The sequence below is a fragment of the Peromyscus maniculatus genome, chromosome 15 (assembly GCF_049852395.1).
Source record: "Peromyscus maniculatus bairdii isolate BWxNUB_F1_BW_parent chromosome 15, HU_Pman_BW_mat_3.1, whole genome shotgun sequence".
NCBI classification, from domain to species: domain Eukaryota; kingdom Metazoa; phylum Chordata; class Mammalia; order Rodentia; family Cricetidae; genus Peromyscus; species Peromyscus maniculatus.
The window spans coordinates 46,634,316-46,648,933 of NC_134866.1; the positions used below are offsets into that span (position 1 = coordinate 46,634,316).

Below are 14,618 nucleotides of genomic sequence, written 5' to 3' on the forward strand. Positions count from 1 at the left end.
CCTTAATAAGATTTTCAAACATTAATGGATTGTAAATTACTTAGGAAGGATGTATATAACATTACAGCACTCCGGATTACTTCATTGCTGACATTATAAGATTTCAAGCCATTAACAGCTGTCCCTCTTACTTCAAAGAGAGTCAATAAATGTGCAGGCAGCTTGAAAAAAAATCTCTCCCTGTGTGGAACACTAACTGATGGATGCTTTTAAGTTTCTTGGTGTGTTGAATCTTAAAAGTCTTGTTGAGTACTAACAACAACAACAACAACAACAACAACAACAACACACACACACACACACACACACAACAACAACAACATCAACAACCCCTAACAGCTTAGGCATAATTTTAGGCAATGGTTAAAGAGTATATTCAAACACATCCACACTACTTAGAAAAAGCCATTCTCTAGACTCCATACAACATATGTAATCATTAACTCACATTAACTGTAGATACCTGCACTGAGCTCACAAAAGACTGGCCCTATTAACAATCACCAAGGAAATGGGAGGGGCTTATGGGACCCTACCCTTTACCTATGAACTATTGGCTATCTACAGATTCTGTTTTCTGTTGTGTAACCTTACTGAACCCATGGGACTTCAGTAGATAGTTCCAAACCCATGGTCACACAGACGATACGCGTTACTCTGGGTGGATCACAAAACAAAATGAATAGGCATAAGCAAGAGTGATTGATATTTGTGGTGCTAGTGGACAGAGGTGGCAGGGAGGTGGGGATCATAGTGGCTAAGCTGTACATATGTGAGACTCTAAAATAATAACAATAATGATAATTCAAAAGCTGAAAGTAAAGATCACTCCCTAACTAGGAAAAAAAGAGAAAACACATCAAAGTAGAATTATGCAAGACTTGCTAATTGGAAGCCCTCCCTTTCTTTTTGCATTCTCTCTAAACCAAGTACCTCATGAAGAAATGAAGTGCTAGTGTCTATGTCCTCATTATTACAGTCTAAAGTTCCTACACAAGTATCGGTTGCTCCCAGGGCTGCAGTGTGGTTCTACAGGAGAAGAATATGCTTCTAGACTCACTATTGTCTGATAACTAACAGAACCATATGATACTGAAGAATAATTGGCAAGTGGTCAGCTCAAAAATCACATATATATGAGCAACAATAAATGGACTCAGTAGACGACATTTTTATGTTTATGTAGATAAATAACAATAATAATTAATCAAAGAAAAAGAGGTCATGAGTTTAAGAAGGATTTAGGCATGGGATGATTTGGAGAAGAGGAATCAGAGGGAGGAAAGAAATGGAAGGGGGAAATTTTATAATTATTTCTTAATTAAAAATTAAAAACAAAAAAAGCCTTGAAGCTTAGAAAGGAAATTAAATCCAAATGGCATGAAAGTCTCCTATCCCATCAAAACATATATAATTCCTAAAACCTCAGAGTGAGTCAACAAGAGGACCTGAGGGGCACACTGACCTTTACTAATGGCTAAGTAACTTGGCCGTGATCCATTTCGCTAAAGTGACATGAACCTCTCCTTTCCCTTTTGAGGTGGTTTGGAAGGTATTTACTGTTCTAGTTTAAATGAGATGGCTAGAGGGTAACATCCCTAACTTTACCTTCTATTTTCTGCCATTTACATTTCTTAATTTTCTGATGCTACACATTGATTTTGAAACTTATTTTTGCTTCCTAAGGTCATAGAAGTCCCTTGGGTAACACCCTTGTCTCCGTTTCCTGCCAACTGGCTATTCTTTGTGCTTTCTCTTGACCGCCTTTTGGAACAAAAAGCCATCTTTGTCATGTCTTTGTAACACACGAATTACTTCATCATATTGAATAAATATGTAAACATTAAGCACATTACCGACACTTAATTCTCTGGTTCTTCATTAAGAGAAAAACAAATTTTGAAACAAAAAAGTTCTAGGGTGCTGACAATCCAGAATCCTGAATCCCCTTGGCACCTGGGGACTGTTTGTTTGTTTTGAACAACACATTCAAATTTAATTAAACAAGTTTAGCTCTTACCTGAAGTTTTTAATTATACACATTATCAAACTACACAGAGATAATATTAAGTACATTTTATCATTTTCCTTTAAAAGCACATGAGCTCAAAAAATGAGAAATCACGTTTGGTCACCAAACTTTTCAGGTACCAACATTAATTGAGTCTATCAGGGACTTAAATTAGTCTACTGAAATTTAATTAGAAAGCCTTCTTCCTCAAGTGTGGAGAAAGTGAGGTAATTATTCTAAGATGTACCTTGTATACAGAAAAGAGTTGATCAGGGCTGACTGTTGAATTTAAAAAGGTCGATTTGAACGAATGGCCCTGAGTTGGTGTTTGGGGATATATTTCTAGAGGGTTCTTCCTCACCATTTCCTGTACACCATTTCTCTGTGCCCTAACTGTTTGCACAAACACTATAGTTTTTACCTCCCACACACTTTCCTCCCTGATATCTGGACTGGTACATCCTAAGCTTCTGGGTGGAGAAGGTGATTTTTCACAATGGAAAATCTGGATACTGATTTCTTAGAAAGGATACCCTGGCAGAGGGCATCCTCAGTTAACACTTTACAAATGTGCCCTTGCAACTCATAGATGGAGGAGTCACAACAGTTTTACTCCACTTTGAGAGGGGAGTCTGAGAAACTTGGGTCTGACCCAGTGTTTGTCTTTCTCTTTGCTGATTTTTCATTAAAACTGATTGTTATAGTAATCCATAACCATAAATGTAACTAATGACTTCTGGGAGTTCTCCAAGATGATCACCTAGGGGTAATCTTGAGAATGCCTGGTATCTTGATGTCTGAATCCTAACCTTCCCCTCTACACCAATGAATAGCAGTGATGTTGATCCAAATTAAGTTCAGGGCTATAGTAGTTTTTCAAAGAACCTTTAGGTAAGATTACCGTACTCAACTCTCACCTGTCATGGTATGAAACAGCACAGTATTTGTACATTTTCCTTATACATACTTGACTAAGAAAAAAAACAACAATGCATATTTCCACTTTCCATTTTATTAAAGTGAATATTTATTATCTTCTTATTTAGTAGCAATTGTTTCACTTTCTTTTTTAAATAGTGTGGGGCTTACAGACTGGTAAGTAACAATTTTTAGAACTAAATTAAATATTTTTTGGAGTTGTTACTGGACAAAATTCTTTTGATCACAACTTTTTGTAAATCTGAAAAGTGCCTTCCCTAGGAATTCCCTTTACCCTGCACAGAATGAACAAGAGTCTCTTATGTACCATAAGTTCATTTGCCTGGCATCTCTTAGGGAATACTTGGGAATCTGTGTACATATGGCTTCATTCTTGTTCCCTTCCACCTAAACTTGTTTAAGAGGCAGCTGGCCAGATGACCAAACAGTGGATATGCCCACTATCCCCATTTCACTGTGTTTTATGGGCTAATGTTACTACTGAAGAGTTAAATCTCCCTTGATAAGCAGAACAACACCACCAAAAAGATGAAGAGTACTAAGTATGCTAAGTAGGAAGCCATATGGAGCAGACAGACTTTGGTTGACTCCCTTCTAACCATCGAGGCTAAATCAAAGCGCTTTATTAATATAAGTACTAATAACTACTAAAATAGCATTAAGATAAGAGTGTCAGAGGCCAGATTACTAGGCTCATGCATATAATTGCATATCTTCTTTTATTCTAATTACAGTGTAGTCTAGTCTTGATTCCAGATTCATTTTCCCTCAATGAATTGTCTCCTAATGTTTCTGCACATGTCTGCCTACATGATAATGAATGCATGAGTTATCATTAGTTAAGAACTTTAAGAATCACTTATGGCCAGTGTAAGATTTCCTGGTACAATATCTTTTTCCTGGATTCTTATGAACTGTCATCGCTACCTTTCAACACCTTCCTGAAAAACATTTATGCCAGATGTCTCCTCCTGTGGAGACAGATGTTACCCGAAGAAACCCTTTCACTGTTTTTCTTCTTTTGTTCCTGATTTAAAAACTTATTGTCCTCCTCAAATCAAACAATGGGCCACAAACAAAATCCCCCCAAAAATCACATGTAACAATCACCATGAAAAGTGTATAATGTGGAAATGTCACTGAAGGTACTCACTCACCCACTTGAGTCTGCAGACGTGATAGCAATCAGAGGCAGGATTTTCAGGGGGAGGCTGGTTGGCCTTGGGATGTTCTCTGATTCACTTCTCAAGTCAGTTTGTTCCAACTGTCTGAAGGCAAGAGGAGGGAGCTGGATACTGCGGGATGAAAGTCTCCGCACAAGATAGGGTTCCATCCCACGGAAGGGGTCCTCTTCTTCATTACTAGAATGCAATGTTTCCTCGGAGGCCTAAGGCAAAATTCAAGAAAGTCGACAGAATTAATAAAAGGCCCAGTAGGTGTCATTATGTGGTGGCTTTAATAAGTTCTTGGGGAAAAATAAGTGCAGCTATACATGCAGAATGCTGTTTAGAAACAAACAACGTAAGTGAGAAAATATCTGCTGAGAAGCTGAGATGTAGGTTTGTTTTTTAAAGCATTTTTAAAATTCATTTTACATACCAATCATGATCCCCCTCTTCCCTCCTCCCACCCCTCCAGCCTCTCCCCCAACCCATGCCCCATTTTCTTCTACAAGAAGTTAAGGCCTTCCATGGGGAGTCAACAGAGCCTGGTACATTCAGTTGAGGCAAGTCCAAGACTGGCATCAAGGATGCACAAGGTGTCACACCTTAGGCACTGGGCTCCAAAAAGCTCATGTACCAGGGAGGATCGTGATCATACTACCATGGGGCCCCTTAAGCAGATTAAGCTACACAACTGTCTTGCTTGTACAGAAGGCCTAGTCCAGTCCCGTGGAGGCTCCACAGGTGTTGGTCCAAATTTCATGAGTTCCCATTGGTTTTGTCTGGTTGTCTCTGTAGATTTGTTTTTAAACAGTGGGTTTGCTTAGCATTGTTTTTATTTAGGTTTTATTTAGGTTTGGTTGTAACAATTGGTGTTTTCAGCAGTCTTAGAATTTACTAACTTTGTGTGTGAATCCTATAAAACCAAACATGTTTTCTTTCTCCCTTCCATGGAATGAATTGCAGTAAATCCATCTGATTACATGTATTAACATGCATGTGCTGAGATTTGGGTGTAAGTGCATTTTTTCCAACAAATGTGCTTGCAAACAAGGAGAAGATAAATTTTTTCCCCTTATTCTTTAACTTTTACTTCATTATTTTTATGGTTTTCCAATTTTAAACAATCAAACTATTTCTTTTTTTTACAGTGTTTCTATCTTTAAAATATTTAAACTTTTCTTTCTAAATTATTGTTTAATCATTCCCCTGGTTTTTGCCTTGTTTCTCCTTCCTCCCCCAGTGCTGGGATCAAACTCAGGGCCTCACATATGCTAGGTAAATGATTTGCCAGTGAAATATCGCCAGCCCTTTAATTTTTTTTGAGACAGGGTCTCTCTAACTTTCTCAGGACATCCTCACATTCAATAGCAGCACAGCTGGTTTGTACTTATTTATGATCCTCCTGTCAGAGTCCCTGGAGTAGCTGAGATGACAGACATATGCCACCATATCTGGACACACACACACACACACACACACACACACACACACACATTAACTTTTTGTTTGAGACAGGGTCTCATAGTCTAGACTGACTTCAAGCTTGATAAGTAGTTGAGGATGACTTTGAACTTCTAACCAGCCTGTTTCTATTTTTTCAGTTCTGAAGTTTTGGTTGAGCCACAATGATTAGGAATGAGTCTTTATACATGCTAGGCAAGTATAAAGTTGATCTATATCCTCAGCTGTGTGTGTGTGTGTGTGTGTGTGTGTGTGTGTGTGTGTGTGTGTGTGTGTGTGTATCAAGCTCAAGGTTTTTGTGCTTTGTTGCTTTCCTGGTCCAGCAGTAAGGAATTGAGCCCAGTTCAATCCATAACTCAGGCTCAGAGAACTCTGCTGGACTTTTCTTCTTAAAGAACCAGGGGCACATAACTTAAGTTCCTAGCTGCCAACCAATCCCCAGACAGCTCAGTTTATGGGGGTCTGAGGTCCTAATCTTGGAAAGACCCCTCTGCCATAGCAGCAGAGGAAAAGCTACAGCATTTGACAGAACAGTATCTGTGTGTGGCCTCCCAACTAGCCACACCACACCTTTGTCAGGCCAGGGCCTGCCAATGAGACTAGGTGAGTATCATGGAGTGGGAGCTGAGATGTCAGATCTTGCCCTTTCTAGTAAGCACTGGGGTCTACACTAGCATCCATTCATGGGACAAAAGCCTCAGACTTTTCCTAGAGACTGCAGCAGTCAGTCCCAGAATACCTGGGGAGAAGGCACAGTGGATACAATGCTTGCTCTACAAATGTGAAGATCTGAGTTTGAATCTCTAGCATCCACATTAAAAAAAAAAAAAGCCAAGCACAGCAAGAATCTAAATGTTGGGGGTCAGGGTGGTGGAGACTGGCAGATCCTAAGATCTCAGTTACTAGCCAGACTAGCTGAAATGACAAGCTTATGCCCTGTCTCAAGGCAATATGGCAAAGAGTGAGAGGAAAACCTCTGGCATGCGGCTTTTGTTTCCATGTGCTTGTCCACAGGTATGCACAACTGGATATTCACAAGCATGAACCACAAACACACATACAACACACACACACACTACAAACAAACTAACAAGCAACCATCAGAGAGAACAATGGCAGCAACAAACCAATCACATTCAAGTAACCAAGAGACTATAAGAGACTATCGTCAATCCTGCCAAAGCTCCCATTTGATGGGGGCCATGACTCACACTGTGGGAAGAACCATGGAGGGTTACTGACTGTCATATTCTGCTGTCTTCACTACACCTGCCCAAATCCACAGTGTTTCCCCTCTTGAAAGACCTGACAAGATTATGGGCTTTTGTCTGATACAGCATGATCGGTGCCTAAACCCAGTGGGCTTCTCCGACGGATACAGCATGCTTTGGGCCCAAACTCATGATTCTCAACCAAACAAGCTAGAGGGAGAATATACAACTGTGGTCATGTATAAATAAATCAACAGTGCACCATACACAGATACCCCAAGATCAAAAAAAAGCCACTTACTTTGAAGACTATTACATCAAATTTTAAGGACTGTCCATCTCAACAGACATACAAATCTCAACGCAGAAACACTATATGTCTGGTAACAACAAACAAGCAAAACCAGGTGATCCCTGATAAGGTTCACTGTCTCTAGGAAACAGATGCCAGAGACATCAAGGTGGAAAAAATGTCAGAAACAAATTCAAAGGAGTGATTTTTAAGAATGGCTTGTGTATGGTGGCACATCTTTTAAAAAAAAAAAACATGGATTTTTTTTCCTTTTATTGAAAATAGATTATTTTTCCTTATATAACATATCCTGATTATGGTTTTCTCTCCCTCTACTCCTTCCAGCTCCTTGCCACCTCCCCTCCCATCCAGATGCACCCCCAATAAAAATGCAAAGCTGTAAGCCATATTATATACACAAAGGATCTAGAGGCTAATAAAAGAGAATAACTATGCATAATATAATATAATATGATTCATTTATATATAATAATAATAATAATAACAAAATAAAAAATCAAAAAGATAAATTTCTTTTTTATTTTAAAAAAAAAAAAAACAAAAGAAAAAGCCCTGATGGGACATTATGAGACAAGCAACCTCCAAAGATGATTTTGAGTTTGTTTCCTATAGTTATAGCTGGGCATGCAGGATACCCTTAAGAGTGGCTGTTTCCACCGGGCGGTGGTGGCAACCGCCTTCAATCCCAGCACTCAGGAGGCAGAGGCAGGTGGATCTCTGTGAGTTCAAGGCCAGCCTGGTCTCCAAAGGGAGTTCCAGGAAAGGTGCAAAACTATGCAAAGAAACCCTGTCTTGAAAAAAAAAAGTGGTTGTTTCCCCAGGGAGACTCACTTGGAGAAAACTAAATTTTCAATTGTAAGTGTTATCACTTGGAGGTAACTTCTGAGTTAGGGATGGAGGCATGTACTCACTTCTACTTTCAGTTCTAGGACTCCATCTGCTGCAGACCTGTGTAGGACCTGTGCATGCTGCCTCAGTCTCTGTGAGTCCATGTGTGCATAATTCCTATTGATTTAGAGGGCCTTGTTTCCTTGGTGCCCTCCCTTACCTCTGGCTCTGACACTCTTTCTTCCTCCTCTTCGGCAGGCTTCCCTGAAACCTGAGGGGAAATATTTGATGGAGACATGCCATTTAAGGCTGAGTGTTCCAAAGTCTCTCACTCTCTGCATATGGTCCATTTGTGGATCTCTGTATTTGTTCCTATATGCTGCAAGGGGAGGTTTCTCTGATGATGGCTGGGTGAGACATTGATCTATGAGTATAGGTGAATGTCATTAGGAGTCATTTTATTGCTACTTTTTTTTTTTTTAAGAAAAATAGTATTTGGTTTTACCCTGGGTCCCCACAGTATCTAGTCTCAGATTGGTCTTGGTCACCCAAGCAATGGTGGATATGCATTCCATCTTGCAGAGTGGGCTTTAATATAAGTCAGATAGTGGTTGGTTACTTTCAAGCTTTGTGCCACCATTGCACTACCATATCATGCAGGCAGGACTCCATTGTAGATTGATGGGGATTGTATTTAATCTGTATATTGCTTTTGGTAGGATGGACATTTTTACTATATTAACCCCACAGATCGATGAACATGGGAGCTCTTTCTATCTTCTAGTATCTTCTTGAATTGCTTTCTTCAATGTCTTAAAGTTTTTACTATACTAGTCTATCACTTCCTTGGTAAGAGTAATTCCAAGATAGTACATATATTATTTTAGGCTATTATGGAAGGTGTCATTTCCTTGATTTCATTCTCAGTCCTCCTGTCATTTGTGTATAGGAGGGGTACTCCTATACACTCAAAGGAGGATGACACTGAGCTTCTGATCCTTCTATCACCATCTTCTGAGTGTTGAGATAATAGCATGTGGTACCATGGCAAGTTCACGACTCTTACTTTTTATTTCCTGGATGGGACTAAATCTATAACACACATTTTCAGGTTTCTTGCCAAGTGTTAAAATAAGACTTTGTAAGAAGGAACGTTAAAGTGATAAAAGAAAATCTGAGTGCCTGATGGGATTTAAACTACTCTCAAATCTTTCAAAATTTCCCTATACTATCTACATGCAAAGGGAAAACAGACTATAAAATAGAAAATATTTTTATTATACTTGAGAGAAAATATATCTAGTGAGCATAATCAATTCTAAGTAGTTGAAAAGCCTGCTTTAGTAATATTTCTAGCTACCTATTCAAAATCATGAAGACATCAACTGTTGCAAAATGCTTCAATAGAGTGGTGAGCTTTTGAATGTTTGCATTCCCGCTTCATTACTTGTATTCTTGGCGAGTAGTTTAACCTTTCTCTAAGGAATCAGTTGATTTAAAAAAAAATAGTGGCCATATTTGCCTACGGGAATCCAACTACACCATGCATGTGGGAATATTTAGAGCTGACTGCCCAAGTGTGGTTAGCAGTCATCAATGGTGATTTCTTTACTTTTGAGTGCTATAAGTGAAGAAACTCACCTAAGGAGTTAATATTTTCCACAACATTATCATGTTTGTTGTAAATTCAGACCACAGCAACTTTAGAGCAAACACAAGTTTCAAGTTTTTGTTTTACTCTTTATCATACAAATATCTTTGAGCATTTAATTGATTTTTTAAGCAAAAATTTAAGATTATTGCCTCTGAAATAGAGATGATAATTCACCTCTCAAGATCATTGCCTGTTCCAGGTGTGTAGCATGTAAATCACTAAGACCCGGTGAAGTTTGTGCTTAACACGATGGCAGCTATCATCATTAGAATCTAAGCAAACCCCTTATATTATTTTCATAGCATTATGTTGCCTTTGGTGCTTATTTTCCTTGTTGATTTCCAAATTAAAAAATTCACCTTCTTCCTGACATCTATCTTGAAAAGTGGGAAGGATGCTCAATGATGGGCTCTAGCCCTGACCTGCCCTGTCTAACTTTAGTGACAAATGGAATAATAGAAGGACCTTCAAAAAGGACATTAGAAGCTGTAACTAAAACAAAACGTTCATTTATTCCAAATTTTACATCTGCAAATCTAGATTCTGAGAGTCTCCTCTTTGAGGAATAGACTTCCATTATAAAGCAATATCAAAAAACATTGCCGGGCGGTGGTGGCGCACTCCTTTAATCCCAGAACTCGGGAGGCAGAGGCAGGCGGATCTTTGTGAGTTCGAGGCCAGCCTGGGCTACCAAGTGAGTTCCAGGAAAGGCGCAAAGCTACACAGAGAAACCCTGTCTCGAAAAAACAAACAAAAAAAAACATTAATGACTAATATTTATTGAGTATTTACTAAGTTGTACTATGTTTTGCAGATTGTCTTCTTTAATTTGCACTAAAATCCTGAGACAGCCTTCTTACTTTTCTTACTTTATACATTAAAAAACAGATATCTGTAAAAATATCACACACTGTCCAAATAGCCCCATGACAAGGTAAAATAAAGTACAAGCAGCCTTATTTTTCTTGGATATTTTAACTATAGGACACCAAATTTCATACACTTGTAAATACCACATTCCCAAACAAAACAGGATGGCTGATCATGCTAAAAGTCAAAATCCAACCCAAAAGCTCTTGTAATTAAATATGAGACTAAAAACCACTATGTAACATTATCTTAACTGGCATGGTTCCTGGTACAGAGTACACTGCTCGAAAAGAACACTGAATGACCATAGATGCATAAACCTCACACTCATTTGAAAAAGTGGACAGAACTGAGCTCACAACAGCCCTACCTTAACAACCAAAATTAATGATAGCCTATGGCTAAATTAGGAGCTAGAGACTCCAAGTCCCACTGAGCCACTAATGACACATGGGGTGTAAAAGCTATTAAACCTTTCTGGGTTCTTAGGCATAAACCAAGAGCTTGCACAAAGTAAACCTTAGGACAGCTTTTGGTCCAAAATATTGTGACTTTGCAAGAACCCATGGGAAAGTGAATGTTTCATGAGATGAAAAATACAAGACTGGGGGGTGGGGTGGGTGGAGGAAGGGAGGGTACATGAGTAACATTGCCATCATTCACACAGGAGAAATGAGTCCTAGGTATTGGCAAATATCATCATAGAACAAAGCTTCATAGTTGACCAGCACTCTAAGATAGCTGATGATTCATAATTTAGTAAATTAAACGTATAAATAACTTTGTTCAGAATGAACGCATGAAGAAGAATTAAGGATGAGACTAACAGGTCTTTGGTCACATCGAGGATCACCGACTGAAGTCAACATTGTTTTATTGAGTGCTTTGCTGCCCACTCTGGGTAGCAGCATTGCAGTTAGAACATTGCTTCGAATAGTCCAGGTAATTTGGTGAGATGACAATGCTTGAGAAATCCTCTTTGCAGTGAAACTGCCTCAAGGGGCAATGTCTTCTGAGAGCATGATTTCTATTAAAACTAAGCTTCGTGTTTATGTCCATATGCCATCTCTTTAAACCCATCCCTTATATATTTTACCTTTATACTAAAAGTAACAAAGCAGTTGATAATTGATGTCAACATCTAATTCCCCACGTGAAAACACTATAGCAAGGAGCCTTTTCATGCTACAGATCAATGTACATTGATTATGCTTTAGAAGTACACTGAACATATTTATGAGGTATAAGGTGGAAGGCCAAATGTTTCTATTTGGGAAAGAAATAGAAACCTAACTACCAGGGCAATTCCACTAAAATCAGGAACGAGACAAGGCTGTCCACTCTCCCCATACTTATTCAATATAGTACTTGAAGTTCTAGCCAGAGCAATAAGACAACATAAGGAGATTAAGGGGATTCAAATTGGAAAGGAAGAAGTCAAGCTTTCCCTATTTGCAGACGACATGATAGTATACTTGAGTGACCCCAAAGATTCCACCCAGGAATTGATAAAGCTTATAAACACCTTCAGCAACATAGCAGGATACAAGATCAACTCAAAAAAATCAGTAGCCCTCCTATATACAATGGACAAAGAAGCTGAGAAGGCAATTAGAGATACATCACCCTTTACAATAGCCAAAAATGACATAAAATACCTTGGGGTAACACTAACCAAGCAAGTGAAGGACCTATATGACAAGAACTTTAAGTCCCTGAAAAAAGAAATTGAAGAAGATCTCAGAAAATGGAAAGATCTCCCATGCTCATGGATAGGCAGGGTTAACATAGTAAAAATGGCAATCTTACCAAAAGCAATTTACAGATTCAATGCAATCCCCATCAAAATACCAACACAATTCTTCACAGATCTGGAAAGAACAATACTCAACTTCATATGGAAAAACAAAAAACCCAGGATAGCTAAAAGAAACCTGTACAATAAAACAACTTCTGGAGGCATCACAATCCCCGACTTCAAGCTCTACTATAGAGCTACAGTAATAAAAACAGCCTGGTATTGGCATAAAAACCGACATGTGGACCAATGGAATCGAATTGAAGACCCTGACATTAACCCACACACCTATGGACATATAATTTTTGACAAAGAAGCCAAAAGTGTACAATGGAAAAAAGAAAGCATCTTCAACAAATGGTGCTGGCATAACTGGATATCAGCGTGTAGAAGGCTGCAAATAGATCCATATCTGTCACCGTGCACAAAACTTAAGTCCAAGTGGATCAAAGACCTCAACATAAATCCAGCTACTCTGAACCTGCTAGAAGAGAAAGTAGGAAATAGTCTTGAACGCCTTGGCATAGGAGATCACTTCCTAAATATAACACCAGTAGCGCAGACACTGAGACAAACAATCAATCAATGGGACCTCTTGAAACTGAGAAGCTTTTGTAGAGCAAAGGATACGGTCAACAAGGCAAAGCGACAGCCTACAGAATGGGAAAAGATCTTCACCAACCCCACATCTGACAGAGGACTGATATCCAGAATATATAAGGAACTCAAGAAATTAGACATCAAAAGGACCAACAGTCCAATTGAGAAATGGGCTTTAGAACTAAACAGAGAATTCTCAACAGAGGAATCCCAAATGGCTGAAAGACATTTAAGGAATTGCTCAACTTCCCTAATCATCAGGGAAATGCAAATCAAGACAACTCTGAGATACCACCTTACGCCTGTCAGAGTGGCTAAGATCAAAAACACTGAAGACACTTTATGCTGGAGAGGATGTGGAACTAGGGGAACTCTCCTCCACTGCTGGTGGGAATGCAAGCTTGTACAACCACTTTGGAAATCAATATGGCGCTTTCTTAGAAAATTGGGAATCAATCTCCCCCAAGATCCAGCTATACCACTCCTGGGCATATACCCAAGAAATGCTCAATCATACCACAAGAGCACTTGCTCAGCTATGTTCATATCAGCATTGTTTGTAATAGCCAAAACCTGGAAACAACCTAGATGCCCTTCAACTGAAGAATGGATAAATAAATTGTGGCACATATACACAATGGAATACTACTCAGCAGAGAAAAACAACGACATCACACGGTTTGCAGGCAAATGGATGGATCTAGAAAAAATCATCCTGAGTGAGGTAACCCAGACTCAGAAAGACAAATATGGTATGTACTCACTCATAGGAAGATGCTAGATATGGAACAAGGATGACTAGACTGCTACTCACATCACCAGTGAGACTACCTGGAAAACAGGACCCCAAAAAAAGACACGGAGAAATGGACGAGATCTACATGAATAGCCTGGTCATGAGTGGGAACAATGAAGGGCGACAGTCGAGGGAAAGAGTGGGAGATCCTAGCTGGATCAAGAAAAGAGAGGGAGAACAAGGAATAGGAGACCATGGTAAATGAAGACCACATGAGAAGGTGAGAAGGGGAGGAAGCAGAGAGCTAGGGAGGCCCACGGAGATCCACAAAGATACCCCCTCAAAAGACTGCTGGCAATGGTCGCGAGACGGCAGGAACTGACCTACTCTGGTGATGGGATGGCCAGACACCCAGATAGTGGTGCCATAAACCCCATCCAAGGACTGAGGAATCTGAAGGCAGACATCCACGGCTGGGCCCCTGGTGGAGCACTGGGAGTCTAATTAGTGAGTAAGAAGAGGGTTTATATGAGCGAGAATTGTTGAAGCCAAGGTTGGATAAAGCACAGGGACAAATAACCAAATGAATGGAAGCACAGGATCTATGAACCAAAGGCTGAGGGGCCCCCAACTGGATCAGGCCCCCTGAACGGGTGAGACAGTCATTTGGCTTGATCTGTTTGGGAGGCAGCTGTGCATTGGTGCCAGGTCCTGGGCTCGTTGCATGAGTTGGCTGTTTGAATCCTGGGACTTATGCAGGGACACTTGGCTCGGTCTGGGAGGGGGGAATGGACCTGCCTGGACTGAGTCTACCAGGTCAACCCCGGTCCTCGGGGGAGACCTTGATCTGGAGGAGGTGGGAATGGGGGGTGGGCTGGGGGGAGGGGTGGGCGAGAGGGGGAGAACAGGGGATTCTGTGGCTATTATGTTGAACTGAATGGTGTTGTAAAATAATAATAATAAAAAAAAAGAAGTCAAAATAAAAAAAAAAAGAAACACCTCTTATTCAGCTTCAAGATATTTGTAATAAA

At 39.7% G+C, this 14,618-nt stretch overlaps 1 protein-coding gene across 10 annotated transcripts in view; it reads right to left on the reverse strand.

The window, feature by feature from the left end:
* Pde4d (phosphodiesterase 4D) overlaps positions 1 to 14,618 on the reverse strand; it is a 1,451,136-nt gene that overhangs the window by 918,040 nt on the left and 518,478 nt on the right. For 9 of the 10 annotated variants that reach the window (XM_016000210.3, XM_076552299.1, XM_076552298.1 and 6 more), the window contains one exon: positions 4,108 to 4,337. In XM_016000210.3, the coding sequence (XP_015855696.1) occupies positions 4,108 to 4,337 (230 nt within the window). Of the gene's footprint in view, positions 1 to 4,107; positions 4,338 to 8,149; positions 8,243 to 14,618 lie in introns of those variants that run through there. The other variant, XM_076552294.1, reaches the window with a different exon arrangement.